This window comes from Colletotrichum abscissum (genome assembly GCF_030869225.1).
Source record: "Colletotrichum abscissum strain IMI 504890 chromosome Unknown Scaffold_34.1, whole genome shotgun sequence".
In the NCBI taxonomy this organism is placed as follows: domain Eukaryota; kingdom Fungi; phylum Ascomycota; class Sordariomycetes; order Glomerellales; family Glomerellaceae; genus Colletotrichum; species Colletotrichum abscissum.
The window spans coordinates 394,711-416,711 of NW_026850254.1; the positions used below are offsets into that span (position 1 = coordinate 394,711).

Here is a 22,001-nt window from a genome sequence, read left to right on the forward strand (position 1 = left end):
AATGGGTGAGATGAGAATGAGACTGACGGAAGAGGTGGAGTGCCATGACCTAAGAATGGTCGGCGCAGGCGGGTTGCAAATAAGGTGCAGAGGGGTTACCCCTCTGCAGGGGACTGCCGGGCTGCGAACCGCCCACGCCGCCCACTATGAGGTGCCTCCCGTGCAGTCCGATTAGGGGTAGCAAGCCTCTCACCTTGCCAGGTGAGGTAGGTTGCTAAGGTGCCTGACTGCCGTTCACGAGCACCTAAAGTCGCCCAGGTGGGAAGCGTTAGGGAGGTGGGAGGTAAGGTGTGAGTGGTGCAGGTGGGCTGCCACAGCTGCAGGTCACTAGCAGTTCAGATAGGGCAGACGGGCTCAGAAAAGGTAGGGCGGGTACGTACCGTGACCCTCTGGGCATGGACGGAATCCTTGGCGGGAAACCTCTCCAACTATCCACTGCATTGCATTCAGCTCCAGTCCCGACCTTTGGCCCGCAGCTGCTTACTGCTTCTCTCCCCATCAAATCATCCAACGAAATCCCACACACATACTCTCTCTCCGAACACCGAATCGAACAACTGCCTTTCAGTCTCGAGGCGTACTGATGCTTCAAGAACCATCCATTCATTTGCTGTGACGCCAAAGCTCCTTTCACTCCTTCGGCAGCCAGCACCTCGTTTTAGGCTCGAACCACCCTCACCCTTCCAAGTCTGCAAGCCGTCGACCAAGAGCCGACCTTGCCTTACGCATCCCGCGAATCTGTATCCATCCGGCCCAAGCCGAGCCCTTCGATTCGCGCTCCCCTTACGATACCACTCCCCGACATGACCAGCTGAGTGCAACAGCTTCAGGATGTTCACTCTATCCAGTCTCGTGCAGAAGGCACAGCAGTTGGTCGACCCGACCCAAGGGCTGAACCTGACCAACTCGGACAAGAACCCATCCAAGTCGTCGCTGTTCCAGAACCAGTTCCGCCTACCCAGTACCCAGACGCCGCTGTACGAGATCAATGCCGAGTTGACCATCCCGCCCGCCAATGCCACCTATGGAGGCAAGGACCACGATCGAGGCTACCACTACGCTGGCAAGCTACACCTGTCTGAAGGCTACATGTGCTTCTCCACTACCCCGTCCAGTTTCGTCCAGGGCGCCAGCACCTCAACAAGCTCTGCCTTCACTGGCCAAACACATGGCGGAGGCCCCAGTGGAAATGGCTTCACCTTTCCCCTCTGCGCCATCAGAAGGGTGGAGAGGTTGAACAGCCAGACATTCCAGGTAAGGTTGCTCCAAACCCCGGGTTGTGACATTGACAACAGTCCGTGCTCCATCCCCCGCAAGGCCATGAACTGACATGCTGCTCTACCACGTAGTTTGCCTTGGCGATTACCACATGGAATGGCATCAATCAGCAAGAGAAGAAGGACAAGGACAAGGAACCCGTCCCCGACAAGGATAAGAAGGATGTTAGGGAACAAAGGATCACGATACACCTTGCCGGTACCCGCCAGGGCTGCGAGCGCTTCTGCGACGGCCTGAAAAAGGGACTGAGGGCCGGCGTTGGGAATGTTGGCAAATACAAAAAGGTCACCAGCGAGTGTTACTCCGAGTACCTCCTCCGATCCGACGACAAAAAGAATGCGAGCCCGCCCGACGCCGGCCTAGGCATGCTCTTCCGCTATCCTGGAGACCCAAAGAAGCTCCGCGACAGGGCCAAGATGCGTCTCTGGGCCGAATACTTGCGCGACAACGGGCGAAACATGACGCTCATCCGTCAGCCGACCTTCCACAAGCTCATCCGTGTTGGTTTGCCTAATCGATTGAGAGGTGAGACTTGGGAGTTGACGTCTGGATCAATCTACCTCCGACTCGAGCACCCGACACTGTACGCCGAAACACTAGCCAAGTACGAAGGCCAAGAGTCCCTCGCTATTGACGAGATCGAAAAGGATCTGAATCGAAGCTTGCCAGAGTATCCTGGGTTCCAGAGCGAAGAGGGCATCGGCCGTCTCCGCCGTGTGCTTACGGCTTACAGCTGGGTGAACCCGGATGTCGGATACTGCCAGGCCATGAACATTGTAGTGGCGGCATTGCTCATCTACATGTCGGAGACGCAGGCCTTCTTCCTACTGTCGTCCATGTGCGACAGGCTGGTACCAGGATACTACTCTACGACAATGTACGGAACTTTGTTGGACCAAAAGGTGTTTGAGTCACTAGTCGAGAAGACCATGCCTATCCTATGGGAACATCTGGTAAAGAGCGACGTACAACTTTCAGTCGTTTCACTGCCTTGGTTCTTGTCACTATACATCAACTCGATGCCCTTGGTTTTCGCCTTCCGAGTTCTGGACGTCTTCTTCGTCGAGGGACCGAAAGTTCTGTTCCAAATAGGACTCGCCATTCTGAGAATCAACGGCGAGGAGCTTTTGGATGCCACAGATGACGGCGCCTTCATCTCCATCCTCAAGGGTTACTTTGCTCGTCTCGACGAGTCGGCACACCCCAAGTCGGAGAACCCGAAGCTGCGCGCCGTGACCAAGTTCCAAGAGTTAATGGTGGTGGCATTCAAGGAATTCTCGGGTATCACCCACAGCAGTATTACGGATCTGCGGTTGAAGAACAAGGATGCCGTACTGAGCAACATTGAGAGTTTCGCAAAGAGAACAGCCCTCCGAAATTTGGGCCCCGACAGCAAACTCCTTGCCACGGAGGAGCTGGGCGCCTTGTACGATCGCTTCTATACAATCTTGTACGAGAGACAACAGCGAGAGAGCATTATTCAGCAGGAAAAACAACGTCGTGCAAAGAACGCACGGCCTAGAGCGCGAGATGTGTTTGAACCCAGCGATGAACACGTTGAAAAGGGGCGAGTGGCCCTTGGTGCTAGCACCAGTCTGATGGATTACGATGCATTTAGAGAATTCCTCGCCAACATGGCAAAGTGGGCGATGTCCGACTCACCCACTACGCCGCGCCGCGATACATTCGCCGATAAGGACAGAAATGCCTACACAAGCCGTCGTCAAAATAACGGCCTCCTTTCCCCATGGGGGTCGGGTCCGGAACCTGCCGATCACGAGTTCATGCAGCAATTGTTCAAAAAATGGGATGTTAGCGGAGCCGGCGTGTTGACTCTAGCTGATGTAGTGTCGGGCTTCGCCAGGATCAAGGGCAAGAAGGACATTATGGGAACGATTACGTATTTCTTTGAACTTTACGACGATGATGGCGATGGCAAAGTTGACCGTGAGGGCATCTTACGTATTTCCGAAGCGCTCCTCTTCCTCTCAAGAAGAGGACTCGAGGGCACACTGAGCCCGAGTGCCTCTACGCTCACGCTCAGCACGCCGACTGGCCAAGGCAGTGAGCCAAGCCTGCCTGGTATCTCAACCAACGAAAGGTTCTTGGGCAGCGTCAGCGCATTCATTAGAAGATGCTTCGAATATGCCGATCCCGACCACCCCAACAACAAAATCCATGAAGAAGAAAAGGAAGAGCCCAAATCTACGGAGAACAGTGGGACATTCGCCATCGGCGACGACGATGATGAAGAAGATCTACTTGCCATGGATTCGCCTCCTGGTAGCCCAAGCAAAGCAAAGAAGTCGTCCTCGGACTCACTATCCTCGCCTCCTGGAGAGAAGCCTCCTGCCGCAGGGCAGTCACAACGACGTGTCTCAAAGGCGCAGTCAGAAGCGGCAAACGCTGCTTTGGACCCTGCGAACCCGTTGCACATGACGCTGCCAACGTTCCGCATGGTCGTTCTCGCCGATGAACTTCTTGAGCAATTCTTTGAGTCATCTTTCCCGACCTCTTTCCACCTTATCGAGGGTCTACCAACAGTGTCAACACCCACATCAACCCTTACTACCTTTTCCAGTCTCAACTTTGGACGTGCACCCGTCGCAGCTCTCAATCCTGCGGCTCAAGGGGCCACCCGTGGTCTACGCGGTGTACTAGACAACATCGTCACGGACGGAATGCGTGTGGCTGCAGAAGTTCGTCGGAGGATGGAGGAGGCTCAGAAGGAGCTGGAGAAGAACGCCGTGCCTGGGCAACAAAGAGATGTCGAAGACGAAGAGGACGATGCGGACATTGGAGTCGAAATCGGCATCAGGAAAGGCACGGCCAGCGGAAGCGCGGACATTGAGAGACGGAGTGTGCGGAGCGAAGACCGTGACCTTCTCGACGGGGCAGACGCCGAGGCTGGGGCCAACGGTAGCGGCAAGGAAGGACAGCTCGTGGACATTGAGCCTACAAACCGGAGCGAGACGAATGCCAAGGGTGTCGTTGAATTTGAGGGCTGATCGACGTCTCTACGCATGTACGCAAGCATGCAAGCATGCAAGCACGCAAGAACCACGGTTTGCGTGATCCGTTGAGGGTTCGCTCCGCCCGGCTAGCAGGTGGGTACGGCCACAGCCCACATGGCGGGTTTGAGGCACGCAAGGAGCGGCAGTTATCAGGAAGCTTTGGGAGGAATGCTGCGAAATTGGGGAGGACGGATGCGGCACGAAATCGCGCTGTAGCGAGGAGGAAGGATAGGCGATGCTTTCCCTCTAGTTCGTGGGAGAAGGTATTTGTGGGAATTAGGACTATACCTGTCGACGTCTTATCACGGGATTCACGTTTGGGATTGTATTGCCTCTGGGGCTAGAAGAAATGGTCACTCAAGACAAGCAGGATGTTGTCCATTGAGGCCTGGGTGTACCAGTGCATCCGTCCTGTGCCAGGCGCCCATTTCAGACCTGGCAAAGCATTATGTTGACTGAGATTATCGCCGTGAGCCGTTGCTGATACTGACAAAATCAGTTGAAACGTCTGGATGTCGTAGCATACGTAGTACAATAACGGGCGCCTTCTCCCTTGCTCGGTTTCGAAATTGGCGGTCATCGACAGGGTCTGGCACGGAATTGAGGGTGGCACAAAGGTTTCCCAGAACGGCAGATGAGAGTCGACGATCCGCAACGCCATCTGCATGGCTGGAGAGGCACTAGGATACCCGGTATCAAGTTCCTCTTGAAGTCTGTGATCGTTTGCAATCAAACTTTGGCATTGAGGGGCGTGGGCAACATGAAGCTCTTATGCATCATCGATGTGAGTGAACGAGCCCGTGGAAGAACAGCATGCATGGACGGCAGTTGACTTTCAGCCTAGGAACTTGGATGGCACAGGATGGAGGGGAGAGGAGGGAAAGGGAAAGATGGTCAGTCAGGTCAGTGTTATCATGTCTTGGCGGTGACATTTGCGTGTAGAGGCTAACGATACCTTAGTCTGAATATCTCAGGTAGGTAGAGTGATAAGGCGAGGGAGAAGGTGTTTCCAACCAAGGAGGAAGAAGCAACGCCGAAGCAACGTGGCTTATGCAGGGAGAAGACGAGGCATGTATTCCTTCCGCTCCTTGCAAAGGCGAAAAGGTGCCATTGGACCCTTTCTTTCCCTCTTGGCCTTAAACGGGAAGAGGCTAAAATGCTCCAAGTTCTCAACTCCCACCAAGAGCCACCAGTTGTCGGCGCCTCTCGCATATCCCTCAACTCGTCGCCACCCAACACCGTCACTCCACATTCCAATATCACGACGCCTTGCATTTCCTTGGACAACCAGTTTCCAGGAGTCTGGAATTCCTCGACTCATGGTATGCCGGCGGAGTATCCCGTCCGTTCCGTTCTCTTCTTTTCTGCCGTCTCTGCTTGCGTCTTCCAGGTTTCTTTTCACGTGTCCCGGCCTCCACTTCACCCGCTCTGAGTCTGCACGACATGGCCACATGTTTGTGTGACCACGGATATCCCCCCATCTTCGGTCACAACCCTTGTCTTGACGCCCTGTCGTACAAGTGTTTTTGACCCGGGGACTCGGGAGCCGTTGGTTGCACAGGGACAACCACTATCGTCGAATATGGATGCCGTGCTGAAGGGTCTTGTCCTCGCAAGACTTCTCTGCTCAATATTCTCACGAGACATTGGTTTCTCTTTTCTCGAGGCAAGCATAGCTATGCTTACACTATACATAGGCATACACATACGTACATACATTCACCGACGGGTTATCTGCTCCGTTGGCCCGCGGCAAACTGTGTGGGCACGTAACGCATCCACCGTAAAGACCGCTATGCCTCCTCCGTCCCTCGATCAACGACGGCTTGTTTCCCCCTCTACATTCCGCACGTTGCACAGCCAAGCTTCTCGTCTCGCGCTCCAGTGTTTCTTGTCGCCGTTGCACAAGAACGTAGAGGAAAGTATGGCGGTCGGCCGGCATTCCCTTAGTCCTCCCACACATCCTAGCTTCCACACCAACGACAATTTCTGCTAACAGGGCGGGGGCAATAGACTACACCAAGAGAGGTCATCGCCGTTCTCGAAAACGTGCTTCGCAGCATTGCAACAAGCGGCCCCCGTTAAATTGTCCGAATTCAGCCGCAGGAGATAGTCCCCGCTACGGCCATGAGGGAAGAATGATGAATGGAAATGTGAAAAGTGGCCACGGCTCTTGCGAGACATCGCCAGACCATCCGGTTTCCTGGCTCCAGAGTCCCATTGCTCGCCAACGCCTCTTCGCCCTTTCGCCTCTCTCTTCCATTTCGACTCAGGAGTGTGAGGGGCGGCCGTCCAAGAGGCAAGCCAGGCCAGACACCCACATACGTCGACCCGTATTGCATGAGAGGAATGACTGGCGTTCAGGGGAAAAGCATCGCATACGGCTGGACCTGAGAATCGTCATTTCAAACATTCCAGGTTCCTGGGAACGAGCCCATGCTCTCACCCTCTCTCTCTCTCTCACCCGGCAGCCCTAAGGTGGGAAGGGAGGTGGAATATCCAATGCCGCTCATATCGATGGAAGTGGGCAAGAGGCGACAGGAACAGCATTCTTGGTCCTCACGACGAGAAGCTTTCAAATACAGCCAAGATTCTCCTCCCAGATTATCGGTTTTCCTCCTTCTCTCCACCGCGCTTCGACTCACACTCGCTTCTCCTTTTCGTCCGTCTCAACCTGGTTTTTCTTCCGGGGGCAAGTTGGGCAGTCATTCGTTCTTGTTGCTTGGTTCTTGCTTGCGCCTGTCACTCTTTAGAGAGGCTGACATCCCTTTCGTCTTAATACTCCCCCTCCCCACCTCCAGTCTCAACTTTTGCCTTTTGTGGCTCGCTATAGTTCGTCAGTCGTCCTTCAAAGATTCCCGACAAGATGGGTTGGATGAAGCAGGCGGCCGTCTTGGCCACTGTCGCTTTCGCGGCAGTCGCCCAAGGGCAGGCTGCTGCCAACGGCAACTGTTATCCCGCGGATACATTCGCCAATACCAATGAGATCACGGATGCAGCCATGACGCAGGCGATCTGTGATGCTCATTGTAAGACCGTCACGGGTGCCACGAAATTCGCACTTTTTGGTGGTAATACTTGCCGCTGTGGTGACACCATCGGCAATGCTGCAACCGCCAACAGTAATTGTGCCACGTCTTGTGCCGGTGACAGCACCGAGAACTGTGGTGGCACTTCTGCTGCTAGATTCCAAATCATCTTCGTGAACAGCGCGTCCACCACCACTACCTCCACCACCTCAACCACCTCCACCACTTCTTCCTCTTCTTCCTCTTCTACCAGCTTGACCACCACTACTACCACTACCACCACTTCCTCTTCCTCGTCTTCCTCGTCCTCGTCGTCCTCGTCCTCATCGACGTCTTCGACTTCGACTGACACCTCGAGCCACTCTACGACGACTACCACTACTACTAGCCCCACATCGACCTCTACGACTTCGACGTCTTCTACTAGCAGTGGAACGACCACGACAACGTCGTCAAGCAGCTCCAGCAGCACTGGAACCACTACTAGCCCGACGTCGACAACCTCTTCGTCCTCTAGCAGCTCCAGCACTGACACCTCGAGCCACTCGACCACCACCAGCATCACTTCCACTGCTAGCGCCTCGTCCAACTCAACTACTACATCCTCATCCAGCAGCTCCAGCGGCTCCAGCAGTCTGTCGACTACGACTACCTCGCCTACTAGCAGCGGAAGCACCACCTCCACTGGCTCATCTGCTTCTTCAAGCTCGAGCAGCTCCCAGAGCGACACCTCCAGTCACTCCTCGACAAGCACCACTGCCGCAACTTCTTCCTCGACTGGAACGAGCTCCGCCTCTGGTACGCTGAGCACCAGCGGCTCTTCCAGCAGCTTGTCGTCGTCTTTGTCGACCTCTGCTGCCGGCACCTCGAGCTCCGCTTCTACCACTGCTGCTGGTTCTAGCACATCGACCACTGCTGCCGCCAGCTCTTCGTCTTCCGTTGCTGCTTCCAGCTCGTCATCTTCCGTTGCTGCTGCCAGCTCATCCTCCTCGGTTGCCTCTGTCGCCAGCTCTTCGTCTTCCGTCGCTGCCGCCAGCTCATCTTCATCCGTTGCCGCCGCCAGCTCGTCCTCCTCCGTTGCCGCCGCCAGCTCGTCCTCCTCCGTTGCTGCTGCCAGCTCCTCTTCTGCCGCTGCTGCTAGCTCTTCGTCCTCCGTTGCTGCTGCCAGCTCTTCGTCTGCTGCCGCCGCCAGCTCTTCTGCTGCCCCTGCTAGCTCTTCGTCTGCTGCCGCCGCCAGCTCTTCATCTGCTGCCGCCGCCAGCTCGTCCTCTGCTGCCGCTGCTAGCTCTTCCGCTGCGCCTGCCAGTTCTTCGGCACCTGCTCAGTCCTCGACTGCTGCTCCTTCCTCGTCGGATGCCCCTGCTTCATCAGCTGCCCCAACCACATCTGCGGCTGAGCCTGGCCAGTCTTCCATCGCTGTCCTCAGCCCTGATCCGGTGCCTTTCTCGAAGGCTCTCGAGATCCAGCCCGGCGAAGCTGTTGTCGTTGACATTCCCAACACGAGCGGTAACGCGGAGAGGTTTGTTGTCCAGTCACAGGGATGCAGAGGTGTTCCCGCTGGAGAGTCGCCCTTCGAGAACACTGTCAACCCTCCCGATGCTTCTACCGCCCCTGCCTGCGCGGTTGCTTGCGCTTCCCAGTCCCTGCCCTACACTACTGTCATTAGAGGCCAATGCTTCTGCGGTTCTGTTCTCAGAACTTTGCCTCTCATTCCTGCTGATCAATGCGCTGCCGCTGCGAGCAGCCGTCGTCGCAGCGCCCTCAGACGCCAGGCTGGTACTGTTGATCCCGCCACGATCCTCAGTGTGACACCTGCCAGCCAGGTTGCCCTTGCTGCTGCCTCGACTACTTTGAGCTCATCCAGCGTTCCCTCTGCCGTGGTCAACACTGACACGAACATCCAGTTCGTCCCTACCAACACTGGAACGTCCGTCGCCAGCGCCAGCTCCACCGCCTCTTCCGGAACTTCCACTGGTACGGTCTCCGGCACGACCTCTGGAACGGTCTCTGCCTCCAACTCTGCCTCCAACTCCGCGTCCAACTCTGCCTCCAGCTCTGTCACCAGCGCCGCCGCGGCTTCTGCGACCGACTTCATCCTCGCCATTGTCGGCGGAAGAGCACCTACCAGCTCCTCAAGCTCTTCCAGCACTGCCACATCGTCCTCAAGCTCTTCTACTCGCAGCAGCAGCAGCAGCGGCAGCAGCAGCTCCACCGGCTCAAGCTCCTCTGGTACTTCTAGCAGCAGCTCCTCCTCGGGCAGCACCTCTTCTGGATCTACCTCTACTGGGTCCAGCTCCAGCTCTTCTGGATCAACCACCTCTGCTAGCACTACGGATACTTCTACCAGCTTGTCCATTACCAGCTCTGCTTCCACCAGCAGCTCTACTAGCGCACCGTTCTCGAACTCCACCACTGCCCTTACCATGAAGAAGCGTGGCCCTATCATGGCGCACCTCATGAACCGCCAGAGCGGCGGAACCACCTACGTCGGTACCACTGGTCAGACCAACCCTACCAACTGCAACCAGGCTGCTGTATTCAGAATCGGCGCTTCTGGCACCCTTACTGTTGATGGCGTCGCCCTCAGTGTCAACCCCAACACGCCTTTCATTGCTCTGCGCTCCGGCAGCACCGGATCGATCACCGCGACTTTCACCCTTAACAACGGTGTCTTCGTATGGTCCAACTCAGCCTTCTCTGGGGGACAGGCCGGCTTCTGCCAGGACAACAGCGGTCAAGTTTACGCTACCTTCGGAACCACCGTCCCGCCCAACTGTACTCCGGTCACCCTGAGCGCTACTCCCCGTAAGTCAAGCCGCACACGCCTGACGATCTTGCTTTTAACACTCTCTACTAGGTTCTTCCTGCACGGCCAGCGGTAGCACTACCAGCCTCCCCGCCTCCACCGCCGCTACCAACTCTGCCACAACCACTCCCGCCGGTGCTTCTACCACTACCGCCAACCCTGGATCGACCGCTTCCTCCAGCCTTACCACCACCCGCTCTGGAAGCGGCACGACTACGCCCGCTGGTTCCACTACCGCTCCTACCGGTGGCTCTACCTTTGTCAGCGGTGGCTCGACCTTCGTCACTGGCGGTTCAACTGTTGTCTCTGGTGGCTCTACCATCGTCTCGGGCAGCTCCACGTTCGTTTCCGGCGGCTCTACCTTCGTTACCGGAGGTTCTACCGTTGTCACTGGTGGATCTACCATCGTCAGCCCTACCACTGGTCCTGCCGGCGGCGCGACGACCGACAGCACCGCTGCCGCAGCCACCTCCAGCATTGCTCCCAACCCTGTCGCTGTTGATGGCTTCTCTCTCTTGGGATGCTTCGCCTCGTCCAGCAACTTCCCCTCCTTTGTTCTGGCCTTGTCTGACCCGTTGTTGACCCTCGAGAAGTGTACCGCTGCCTGCCCCGCCAGCTCCAGACTTGCTGGTTTGTTTGGTACCGACTGCTACTGTGGTGACATCATCGACAACACTCTCACCATCCTCGTTCCCGAGGCCCAGTGCAACACTATCTGCCCCGGTAACCCTCTCCAACGCTGCGGTGGTCGCGCCTCTTCCGTCCGTCTGGCCCGTCGCCAGATCCCGACTGATGTCCGTCTTACCGTCTACGTCCGTCTTGACGTCTCCCCACCGGTTGTCTCCACCGTCACCAGCATCAGCGTCAGCACCGGCGCCGGTACCACCGCGTCCGTCACCGTCGTCAACACCATCACCGAGCCTGGTACCACCATCACTGGTGCGCCGGTTCCCACCAGCACTGGCCCCAACATTGCAGGAACCCTCACTCTGCCCCCCGGTCTGTACACGGCTGGCGCTCCTCTGCCTGGTGGCGAGGTTTGCTACGTCGTCACCCGATCTTGGTTCATCGGACAGACGTCGCTGCTCCCTGCCTTGCCCACGGCTACCGTCTGAGCGTGACTTTTCCAGCATCAAATCACGAAGTCATTGGCATAAGATACATGTACGGTTCACATATAGACTAGGGAGTTGTTTCCCGCAGCTTATGGGATTTGTGTGAAATTTGTTTCTAACTAGCATGGGGGAAAGAGAACAGTTACGACTTGTACGAACTGTATCACTGGGTAATGTAGGAGATGTTTTGTAGTTTATTTTGTCTTCTTTTGTCGGACTTGGTTTAGGAGAATAGATGATTTAGGACCCAAATATTTGATCATGCCGCTGTCCACTTCCAATCTTTGTGTAACTGCCACGTATAAGCCAATGAGTACATTCTAGTATTCATTTCCTACAAGGCTGTTCTCTGCGTCATACCTTGTTCTATTATCTTGTTTTTGAGATGTTGTCACCACGGTGATGAGTTCCCCGCCAGTGTTGCATCTCGGGAACGTATTGACACCATCCGAACGCACGAGGCATGAAAATGTCTCTACGAAGGTACTCCAAATCAACCATTTTCCTCTGGGTTGCCGAGGTCCATGGTTTTGTCGTGAAAGTTGAGGGAATGCCGCGTCATTTGTTGTTCTGGTGTACGTCGATTATCAGAGGGGTGCGGCATGTGATGTTGCGTGGTTCACTGCGCGTGGTTTGGATTCTTAGGTATCAATGTTTCTGAAGATGCTAATTTGTTGAGAACTGCACATGGTCGAGCATGGTGGACTTGATGTCCTGTTGGGGAAAGCAGGTAGCGTTTTTTTCAATTCTGCCGTCTTCTGGTCCTCCCCGGCCCAGCTGGATCAAGAAGGTAGATAAACATACTTGGACTGAATGTGTCTTTGTTCTTGGTCATAGAGGGGGCGGAAGGTCGCTCACAGAATATATTAGATAAGGGCTTTTGAGAGAGAGAATCTGGTCATTCTGTTCTTTGTATTGAAGTGCTCATTGCTAGTTTTGGAGTATTCTATTCAAAATCCCTACGCCGAAACTAGAATAGAGTGCAGAAGGATGATAGGTGGCCGATTTTGTAAAGTTCAAATGTCGTGAGTCTTTACGTGGGAACACGTCGTACCGCGGGACTCCAATACAAAGCGAACAAGGTACTTGAGCTTCAAAAGTTGCTTCATTGCCTGCCGTCTTGAAGAGGCTCTCTTGTAAAAGAAGGTGATGTTTGTTTGCCCCTCCCTTAAACCGCCCTCACTGACGGATGACTTTGTGATCTTTCTGTGGCGGGTTTGTTCATTTGGTTGTGGGGTGTTCCCGCCTCCTATATGAACTTTAGTCTTTGCGAAGCGGTTGCTTTTGGGAGATTGCGATGATAGAAGATATGCGTATAGTTGTACTTGACACCGTATTGCGATGTGGGTAAGTAAGTAAAGGACAAATCTGGAACCACACGGCCTTGACGTATAGTACGGGAAAGGGATAATCTGGCGAGGCTTAGTGCACGTCGTCGGTCACACTATCGAGACGCGTTTACCTAGGTCTTGATTCTGGAATAATGGAGTTGCTGGCTTTATATACATATCAAGATAGTGAGGACGAAGTTGTCTACTAGGATGACGTCCTCGGGCAGGTGGGAGTGTGTGTAAGTGTACCTCTTTGTAATGTAAATTTCGGCGGCGGAACTTAGTATGCCTACTATATAAGCCGAGGCTAGAGACGAAATGTGAACAATCTTTACCAACATTGGCTTTCTTTGCGAAATCTGAGAAGCACGCACTGGCGTTCAAGTTATGCTCCTTGATTTCTGGATTGATGGTGCTTGAAGTCGCTCACAAGTTGAGGTTATTAGCATATTCAAAGTAAATAGTAGTGTTCTTTGCTAGCGCCAGGGTATTCTATTGACTATACTTTGAGAATACAAAGGAGTATAGAAAGATGGTGAAGTCTATGATGTGGCATCTAACTATATCTCGGTGAACGTTGACTATTTCACCAAGTTTGGTGTCCTTGCTCTGTACAAGGATGCATCAGCAGAAATGGTCCACCTAGCCTGTCAAAGGACGACCAATTTCGTCTTGGAATGGCCCAATAGAATGGATTTAGGTAAACATTCATGTCTCCATGGTGACCTTAAGCAGGAGGGAAGAGATGTCATTAAGGCGGCTTGGGGTATACCTGACCACAAATGAACCGTCATGCTAGGTTCATCCATTGCTTGGCTGTTCTTGGGTTTTCACTGCGCCATTTATATTCCTTTGCGCTTCATGAATCTTTCAATTGCATGTACGAGCTACATCAGTGAGAGGGCCAGCCTTTTTCCTTGCCCCGATCTCGAAATAGCTACTAGGTTGGCTTCGAATGCTGGAATCAAGCCGTCCAGTTGGTATCGAGATACAGTACTAGAATGGGATTTGCCTCTGTGTTACATTTGGTGCCCAATTTGTTTTGCCTCACGGGAGTGATTCGGCCGGTGACTGCCCCGCTTCTCCGATCCGACTTCCCCGCTCCGAGCAGGTCAGTCCGTCCGGACGAGACGGTCAGCCCACCAATCACCAACCACACCCTCCATCCTGCCCCTTGCACATCACTACTCAACTGTACTAGCCGTCAGATGCCAGACTATGTGCATAAAAAGCCAAAGCTGACTCCAGATCTACTAGTCCATCAAACGATGATGGCAGAATACCTACTTGATCGCTGGCTTTGCCCAAGGCCGACACCTCCTCTTCAACTTCCCCTTGGCAAGTCCCCTCCCTTTGCGGCGCCGCATCCGCTGCGCCGCTGTCACCCCGCACACTCTCTTCCCTGCGCATCACACGGACATGCGCAGACGAGGAGAAATGAAGATCTCCGTCTCTACCGTCGCTATTCCGAGCCTTCCCCGCGTTCTCTGCTGTTACCTTCCCGGTACCCCAACGGGCCCATTGGGTTACATTACATATCGGGCCATGTCTCTGATCGGGATCTGTCACCGTCTTGGCTTCCCTTCTTTTGACGTTCCTACTTCCTGATATGGTACGCGAGAAGCTTTCCCATCGATGTGGTGTAACTGCGATACAACTCTATGTTCCTGGCCTGGTGATCTGGGTGTCCTAGGTGACGTTGGACCTGCCGTTGAACCAGGTTTTTCATTGAGAGAAGTGACTCTTTCCCGGCATCACATGAAAGCTTGTTCGAGGTCCGCGGCATTTGTTCTGATGGAGAGTTTGGGTGTGCAGTCTATCATTCCATATGTAGATGTAACGGTGTAGAGAGTGATGAAGAGGTTGTTGTTATAAGTAAACGACAGGTTCGTCCCATCTCACGAGCAAGTTCCTAGTCTCTCGTACCCCTTGCCAAGTACCAGAAGCTTGTGCTCCCTTATTCCTTGCCTCCAACACGGGCCGATCGAGGTCCCTTGACGATGCCGTCTCTACGCCCCCTTCCCCTCCTGGCGATGCTGCTCGTATCGACCGCCGTCACCGCAGCCCCCTACAACACCTTTGACGGCCCAGGCTTCCCCGCTTGCAACGACGTCGCCGCAGTCCACAACGCAACCAGCGTATCCGACATCCAATCCCTCGTCAAGGACGCCATCACCTCGGGCCAGAAGGTCCGCGCCTCGGGTAAGGGTCACATGTGGTACGACACAATGTGCTCCGACGACGCCAACACGGTCATCATCCGCACCGAGGACGTCAACGGCATCTCCGAGTTTGATCTCGAGGGAGGAAGCGTAGTCATCGAGGCCGGCGTGACGTTCTTGCAGCTTGCCGAGTACCTCCATGCCCGTGGCGCATCGGCGGGATACACGCTTGTGAATTGGAACATCACGCTGGCGGGTTGTGTGGCTATGGGAGCGCATCGGTCTTCGATTCGTGAGGATTCCATGGTTGCGGCGGGCGTGCTGGAGTTGGATATTATTGATGGGAATGGGGAGCTGAGGCACCTTGTAAGAGACAATAATGACGATACGTGGCTGGCTGCGTCGACTTCTCTTGGGTTGTTGGGTGTCATTGTGCGGATGAAGTTTAAGATCTACCCCGACTTCAAGGTTTATGCTCAGCAGAAGACGTGAGTTCGTCATGAAGCTGGTGTAGCTTGACTAAGCTAACGATGAGAGAAAAGGCTCGAGGAAAGCGAGGTTCTAGACGGCGACATCTACGGCATGATTGCGCCTTACGCGACAGCAAACTTCTGGGTACGTTTACTTCACACTCCCTTCCCCTAAGGAACCCCTCATGGACTAATAAACCCACGCAGTGGTGGCCCTACAAGCGCAAATTCCACCACCGCTACTACGACGTCGTCCCCACAAACACCTCGGACCAGCAAGGCTTCCAAAACACCTTCTCCGTCACCGACCTCGAGGGCACTACGGCCCGAACCCTCCTCGACAGCGGCCGCTACCTCCCGACCTCCAACATGCTCGCCGAAGAAATCTTCTTCGGCCTCTGGTCGAAGCCCAATTTCCGCGAAAAGACGACGAACCAGCCCATCGAGGAGTGGCCCGTCTACGGCTGGAACTACGACGTGCTCATCGGCGGGCTGTACCCGGACCAGAGGCCGCTGTGGGAGGTCGGGGTCCAGGGGTACACGCTCGAGCTGGCGTTCCCGATCACGCAGGCGAATGCCATGTTGAAGCGCGTGAGGGCGTTGTTTGATGATGAGGCGAAGAAGTTGATCGTCATGACGTCGACGTACCGGAGCGGGATTAACATCAAGTTTGGCAGGCCGTACTTTGATCTGCTGGGGCAGGTTACGTATGGGACTGCTGACGGGGCGGATTGGAGTAAGGGGGTGATTATGCTTGATTTCCCGACGTTCAGACCGACTGTTGGCGACCACAGCAGGTTCAACGAGCCTTTCTGTGAGTGCATTTCCCGGCGAGGTGCTCAATGCACCACCGCTTCTCGATGAAGGAGGGATATAAACTGACTTGTTTTTGTTGCTAGATCACAACTTGGCCAAGGTCCTCATTGACGAGTTCCCTTGCCGCCCTCACTGGACCAAGAATACCCGCGAGGTCTTTGCCCAGGCCGCGAAGAACATCGACCCCGATGTAAGTTTTGGTACCACGTCGTTCGATGTAGAAGTGATGGTTTGCTGACAAGGGATTGTAGCACATTGCCCGTTTCAAGGCCGTCAGAGAGAAGTTTGACCCGAACGGAATGTTCAAGAGCGTTGTCGGTGAAGCCATTGGAGTTTACTGAATCGACAGAATTACAGAACCATGATCGGGTAGTTTTCCATTCATTGTACATACTTTCTCATTAGGCAATATAACACATTATTGGGGGAATCTGTGACTCAGAATCTCACCGAAATATATGATGTAAATAACGAGTTTCCATCGCTAGTAGACTCTGTGCTTTTTTGGTCACAGCTTTTACTTTTGACGTTAGGCGCTTGGTGTATCGCCATATGATGTATCGGTTTTCGAAAGCATCTTTCATATTTCAACTCAGGCTTTGGTAAATGTATACCCTTGATAAATATAAAAAGGCTTCAGCTTCACCACCAGCGGCCCCTTCTCCCACGTAATATAATTCCTCTGCACGACCCACGACTCCATGCCGGGGCAGAGCGCCAGATCATAGTGCCACAGCGTCTTGGCCAGCAGCAGACGCAGCTCCATCCACGCAAGACTAAACCAAAGCACACACAAGGCTCTTCGTCAGCGAACGGAAGGACAAAATATACAAGTGGCAAAAGGAGGGTGCTAGTAGTCGGTGGTAACTCACTTTTTGCCCAGACAGTTCCTCGGCCCATACGAAAACGGCTCATGTACGTCCCTCTTGTCACCCTCCCACTCCGGCGCATCCATATGGATCCACCGCTCCGGGACGAACGCGTTCGGCCGGGCCCAGTTCTCCGGGTTCGTGAAGGCCGAGTAGGGGTTGACGGATACTAGAGTCTGCCATCTCACTGTAAGCTTCCATTTAAACTTCCCAGCTCACCAACCAGCATTATCTTCATCACGTAACTATGCAACGGGGGAAGATATAAAGGAAGAAACAAGGGTCCAGAACGTACGCCCTCCGGAATATACTCCCCACAAACGTCCGCCCCTCCCCGCGGCACGATCCTCGGCATCCCCGCCCCGCCGGGGTTATACAACCTCAACCCCTCCATCAGCACCGCGGTCAAATACTCCAACCGCACAAGCCCGTCGACGCAAATATCCTCCGTCCTCGCAAACGCAGCCCGGATTTCCCTCGTCAAAACATCGTATACCCGCGGGTTCCGCAGCAGGTAGTACGTCGTGCCGGACAACACCGTCCCCGACGTCTCCGTCCCGGCGACCATGAACATGGCCGCGTTGGCGTGCATTTCCTCATTCGATAGACCTTTCTCCATACCCTTAGTTCTATCATTGTCGCTGCTGTCGCCGTCGTTGTGCTTGAGTACAAAACTCCAAATATCAGGCTTCGGATGCGCTTGTCCCTCCCTCAACCGCCGATCGACGAGCCGGCCCGCAAAGTCGGTATGCTCCTGCGCCTTCTTCTTCAGCGGCGCAGACGTAACCTCCTGAACGAGCGGTCCCAGGACCGGAATCTCAAGGAAGACGAGCCCGTAGATGACAAACTTGAGACCCGCAAAGACGTTGCGCACCCAGGGCGTGTAATCGCCCCTCTTGAGAAGCAGAAGCGGTTCGCCAAAGGTCAGGTCCGCCATGATGTCGAACGTGGCAAAGTTGTACAAATCTACAATGTTGACGGGTCCGAATGCTTCATCCTCGCCCTCGCCGCCGTGCGCTCGCTGGCGCTGACGCTCACGCTGGGCGAGCGAGCCCATCGCCTCGACCATCTGGTCGGCGTAGTCCACCAGCAAGGACTCCTGCGCCTTGAGCGCCGTGTTGGAAAAGGCGTGCGTGAAGATGCGGCGCTGGCGGGTGTGGTCTTGCGGTCTCGTCGTGACGAGGCTGTCGCGGCCGAAATTCTCGCCGCCGAAGAAGCGTATGTCTTTTGCCATTTCGGATTTGAGCGGGCGGCCTAGGATGTCTTTCCATGCTTGCGCTGTTTATGCGTGTTAGTATTGTGAACTGTTGGTCCGGAGTGAATCATCGGGAGGGGGAGGAAAAGATGAGGTGAGGTGCGGTGACTGTACGTTGAATGTAGGATAACTCGTTGGGAGCTACGCGAACGGCGCCAGAGTAGGTCTCGTGGATTTCGCGGGCTTTGACGGCGTATCTGCCTGTCAGGAGGTAGATGTTCTTCGGCACCGGACTGAAGCGCCACAGGAATGGTCCTGGGTAGTGACGAAGCGGGTGGAAGTAGACATTGTAGATGCCGAGTAAAAAGTACTATAACACTTGGTCAGCGTGAGAGCTTTCTTAAACGTGGGCATTCAAAAGGCAAACATATGTAATCGTGATCTCAACAATGTACAACACAATAGATCCGTAATTGAGGGCCATGTTTGCTAGATATGATTTGGCTCAGTTGACTTGCAGCTACTGAAATGGAGTCCATGAGGCTATCGAGCATTGGAGCACCTTCACAGCTGTCATTATCTAAGAACCCATTGGAACGAATACGAATTCGATGGGATGGTTGAAGGGGCAAACACCACCCGTTTGCCTCATTAGGTGAACTCAAACGTCACTGCGCCAGGATGCTACAGACAGCTACGTTGTATGTAGTAGCATCTCACTCGAAACCTAAACCGCGTTATTGGTTTCATGAACACGTTTGTCGGCACTTTTTTTTTTTCTTTTTCTTTTTTTTCTCTTTTTTTTTTGACAGCTTGGCATCCATTCAATCGCTTGTCCTCGCCCGATTGAATCGTGATCAGAGGAAGTTTATACATTGAAGCGGGCGCAGGCAATTCTTTTCACATCTGTTTTGATAGATCTAATGCTCTCCACGTGCGTTGCCAACGGTTGGTCATGATATATTAATCAAAGCCGCAGCTTTGCCGCCGTCGGAAGCAGAACTTCAAATGGCCCAAGTTTATGTACAGAATTGACTCTCGTCTCAAGTGTATTTGAGTAGTAGAGGCTTTCTAATTGCCAAGATACCTGTGAATAACTCACGAAAGAGAGGTTCGATGGTCGAGTCGAGACAACGGATCAGTCAGCAATACGATGGTCACACCAACTTTATCGATAAGACGTGATTTCAGGCCCCTCCCCCACCATTCACAGTGATGCGACTCGCCATGCTTCATTGGGCCAGCCGCCATCACGCTGCGACACCTACGTCACGATAAGGTAGCTCTAGTAGCTTAGGTTACTCACCACTTCAACCGTTCCCTTCACATTCCTCAACCGACTCCCTCGAAGCCCCTCCAATTTAGTTCCCCCAACGGGTGCCGCATTCCAGCAGTGTTTGAGAGTGAGCCCGGAATAAAACGAAAATAGAACACAAATACCAGCAGATACGAGTTCCAAAGATAAACAGGTTACAAGTGCCAGACCATCATGTCTCCTGTGTTAGTCGTTGGCGGCACGCGAGGCCTCGGGGCGTCCCTCGTCAAACAGTATGCCGCTGACGCGGGCAACACCGTCTACGGCACCACGCGTTCCGAAGAAGGACCCGAAGGCTTCCCCGATGCCGTAAAGTGGCTCCCAGGTATCGACTTGATGGACGAGAATGTCGGCAAGACCCTAGTCAGTGTGCTCGGTGGTTCGAAGCCGCTCTCGACGGTGGTAAGTGGCTTTTTTTTTGAGTACTCGTCTTGTTGCTGTTGGAGAGTGTGTTGAATAACTGGCGGGGAGGTAGATCATCACGGCAGGCTACTTCGCGACGGAGGACTTCAGCACCGAAAAGGGTCCGAACTGGGCCGAGGAGCAGCGCATGTACACAACGAGCTCCATCGCCCCGGTCTTCATCGTCCACGCGCTCGCGCACGCCGGTCTTCTCCAAAAGGACTCCAAGGTTGTGCTCGTCTCGTCCGAGTCCGGGAGCATCACCCTCCGACACGAGAAGGAGGGCGGCGGCAACTATGCCCACCACGCATCCAAGGCCGCAGTGAACATGGTGGGCAAGCTGTTGAGTCTCGATTTGAAGGACAAGGGCGTCATCATCAGTATCGTGCACCCGGGTTTCATGCGTACTGAGATGACCAAAGGCGTGGGATTCGACAAGTACTGGGACGATGGCGGTGGTAAGTACTTCATATCATTGAGCCCATAGGCGGCCCGGTGAGTTTCATAAGGATCATTAACGTCTGAGTGTCGCAGCCGTCACCCCCGACGAAGCCGCCGAGAGTCTCATCAAATGGACAACAAAGCTCGACATTTCCAAGACGGGCGAGTACTGGGCGCCGAGAGGTCCGCGTAAGTACCGATGAGCGGTGACACCTGCTGGTGGACAGGACCCTCTTAACTGACATACGCCTTCATAGGTGACATCGGTACGGCTGAACCGGTTCTTGGCAAAGAGCTCTCAACACCGCTCCATCTCCCTTGGTGATAGCTTGGAATGTATCTTCTTTCACCAAAGCGAGAGATCACATCGGTGGTCCGCCAATGCGCAAGAGACGTTGGACACGGAACACCCGTTGTCCAGACTTCGTCCCTACTCGTGCAGACAAGGTGATTCCTGTAGGATTTGAACAGGCTTCATGGATGCTGAGTCGGGTTAAGTGAGCGCAAGAGGATCCGGGTTTTGCGAGGGACCGTGACGTGCATATCCGTCTACTATGTACATAGTGTATGTCCGTACAGGGAGCAGGTCTGTTACAGTGTCGTCCAGTGCTTTCTGGCAAAGTTGGGCTCAGACTCAGGCTCTGCGGGCATTAGTGGGTTGAAGGGCTAAGACCGGAAGGCGGTCACCGTGAAGAAAGCCGCAGTTGAGACGAACGAATGCCCTGATTGTATCCCCGCAATTCCCGAAGGTCAATGTGGCGGAAGAGGTTTACCCAGCGAGTCTGCCTCCTGGCCCGGGATCGCAGTTGTGACTCTGAGGGTGAGTCTGTGACTTCTAAGAAATTAAGAATAGGAGACCCAATGAGAGTCGCCTATCGCCATCCTTTCGTGGCAGGCTGACAGCCCATCCGTGATGGAGACAGACGGAAAGAAGAAGTAAGAATCGCGCTGGCCCCCGCTGGGCCTAGAGCAATCTCTGGGAGATCGAGCTTTTGCACTACGCAGACCGGACCCATGCGTACCTCACCCATTCTCTTGTGGGGTCACTATCGCAGGTGCGGCTGGTGCAGCTATATCCGTAGTGCTGTTGTATCCGTACTTTGCAGATATTAATCAAATTCCCCATGATCGTCTGCTCATATGAACAAGCCCCATCAAAAAGATTTTGCTCCAATGCTCTCGCCTATGGAAGGCTCGCTTACGTTTCAGATTGGCGATGAGAGTCCAGGATGATGCTGTCACGCTTTCCCTGAGACTTGAGTCTTGTTAGGAGGACCGTGACGGTGGAAGGCGGCTCCCCGATCCGATCAAGACGCAATGTGGGTGAGATGAAGAAAAGCAAAACAAAAAACCAAGAAGGGAAAAAGGAGGCCGCAGGCTGCAAACGTCAACGTCAAACGAGGTTTCAAGCTCACTCCAAGTGAAGAACGGTATTGCTGGATATTTGCGATAACATCATGGGCGAATGCGGTCGATGTTTTCAGTCTGCCATATTTCTGCTTCCAGGTGGCTAGAAGAAGCGTAGAACTCGTTACGGTTTGCCAGGAGAGTCAGATTTGGGGGCTGATCGAATCAGATCGTCCGAGGCTGAGATTGGAGGGCGTTTTGTCTCCCTCTTCGGGCAGCGCCATCTGCCCGTTTGGTTATCCAGCCCGAGGCTTGGCAAGGCAATACGGCAAGCACCTCTACTCCGTACGCTGGTTGCTGAGTGAGTGATCGTGTCGATCTCGACTTTCGCAAACACCACACTGTACCCCG

The 22,001-nt window shown here is 54.2% G+C and overlaps 7 protein-coding genes across 7 annotated transcripts; 5 read left to right on the forward strand and 2 right to left on the reverse strand.

The window, feature by feature from the left end:
• Positions 1 to 831: 831 nt before the first annotated feature.
• Positions 832 to 4,286, forward strand: CABS01_11929 (TBC domain-containing protein; the record flags this gene model as incomplete). The annotated part of the gene is made up of 2 exons (XM_060545283.1): positions 832 to 1,254; positions 1,350 to 4,286. 2 exons carry the CDS (start codon positions 832 to 834, stop codon positions 4,284 to 4,286), a joined length of 3,360 nt encoding a protein of 1,119 aa, XP_060397148.1.
• Positions 4,287 to 7,158: 2,872 nt separating this feature from the next.
• CABS01_11930 (uncharacterized protein) lies at positions 7,159 to 11,242 on the forward strand (the record flags this gene model as incomplete). The annotated part of the gene is made up of 2 exons (XM_060545284.1): positions 7,159 to 10,126; positions 10,179 to 11,242. 2 exons carry the CDS (start codon positions 7,159 to 7,161, stop codon positions 11,240 to 11,242), a joined length of 4,032 nt encoding a protein of 1,343 aa, XP_060397149.1.
• On the reverse strand, positions 7,317 to 9,425 carry CABS01_11931 (uncharacterized protein; the record flags this gene model as incomplete). The annotated part of the gene is made up of 3 exons (XM_060545285.1): positions 7,317 to 8,051; positions 8,974 to 9,166; positions 9,241 to 9,425. 3 exons carry the CDS (start codon positions 9,423 to 9,425, stop codon positions 7,317 to 7,319), a joined length of 1,113 nt encoding a protein of 370 aa, XP_060397150.1.
• A 2,123-nt stretch (positions 11,243 to 13,365) lies between the features above and the next one.
• Positions 13,366 to 13,632, forward strand: CABS01_11932 (uncharacterized protein; the record flags this gene model as incomplete). Its single annotated transcript, XM_060545286.1, has 1 exon — positions 13,366 to 13,632. One exon carries the CDS (start codon positions 13,366 to 13,368, stop codon positions 13,630 to 13,632), a length of 267 nt encoding a protein of 88 aa, XP_060397151.1.
• Positions 13,633 to 14,573: 941 nt separating this feature from the next.
• Positions 14,574 to 16,362, forward strand: CABS01_11933 (uncharacterized protein; the record flags this gene model as incomplete). Its single annotated transcript, XM_060545287.1, has 5 exons — positions 14,574 to 15,223; positions 15,278 to 15,350; positions 15,413 to 16,019; positions 16,105 to 16,211; positions 16,273 to 16,362. 5 exons carry the CDS (start codon positions 14,574 to 14,576, stop codon positions 16,360 to 16,362), a joined length of 1,527 nt encoding a protein of 508 aa, XP_060397152.1.
• A 251-nt stretch (positions 16,363 to 16,613) lies between these two features.
• Positions 16,614 to 18,569, reverse strand: CABS01_11934 (RadP cytochrome P450 epoxidase; the record flags this gene model as incomplete). Its single annotated transcript, XM_060545288.1, has 5 exons — positions 16,614 to 16,797; positions 16,894 to 17,066; positions 17,186 to 18,168; positions 18,260 to 18,455; positions 18,513 to 18,569. 5 exons carry the CDS (start codon positions 18,567 to 18,569, stop codon positions 16,614 to 16,616), a joined length of 1,593 nt encoding a protein of 530 aa, XP_060397153.1.
• A 1,005-nt stretch (positions 18,570 to 19,574) lies between these two features.
• On the forward strand, positions 19,575 to 20,568 carry CABS01_11935 (oxidoreductase; the record flags this gene model as incomplete). Its single annotated transcript, XM_060545289.1, has 4 exons — positions 19,575 to 19,802; positions 19,876 to 20,260; positions 20,337 to 20,432; positions 20,501 to 20,568. The coding sequence occupies 4 exons, from the start codon at positions 19,575 to 19,577 to the stop codon at positions 20,566 to 20,568; spliced, it is 777 nt and encodes a 258-aa protein (XP_060397154.1).
• Positions 20,569 to 22,001: the final 1,433 nt, after the last annotated feature.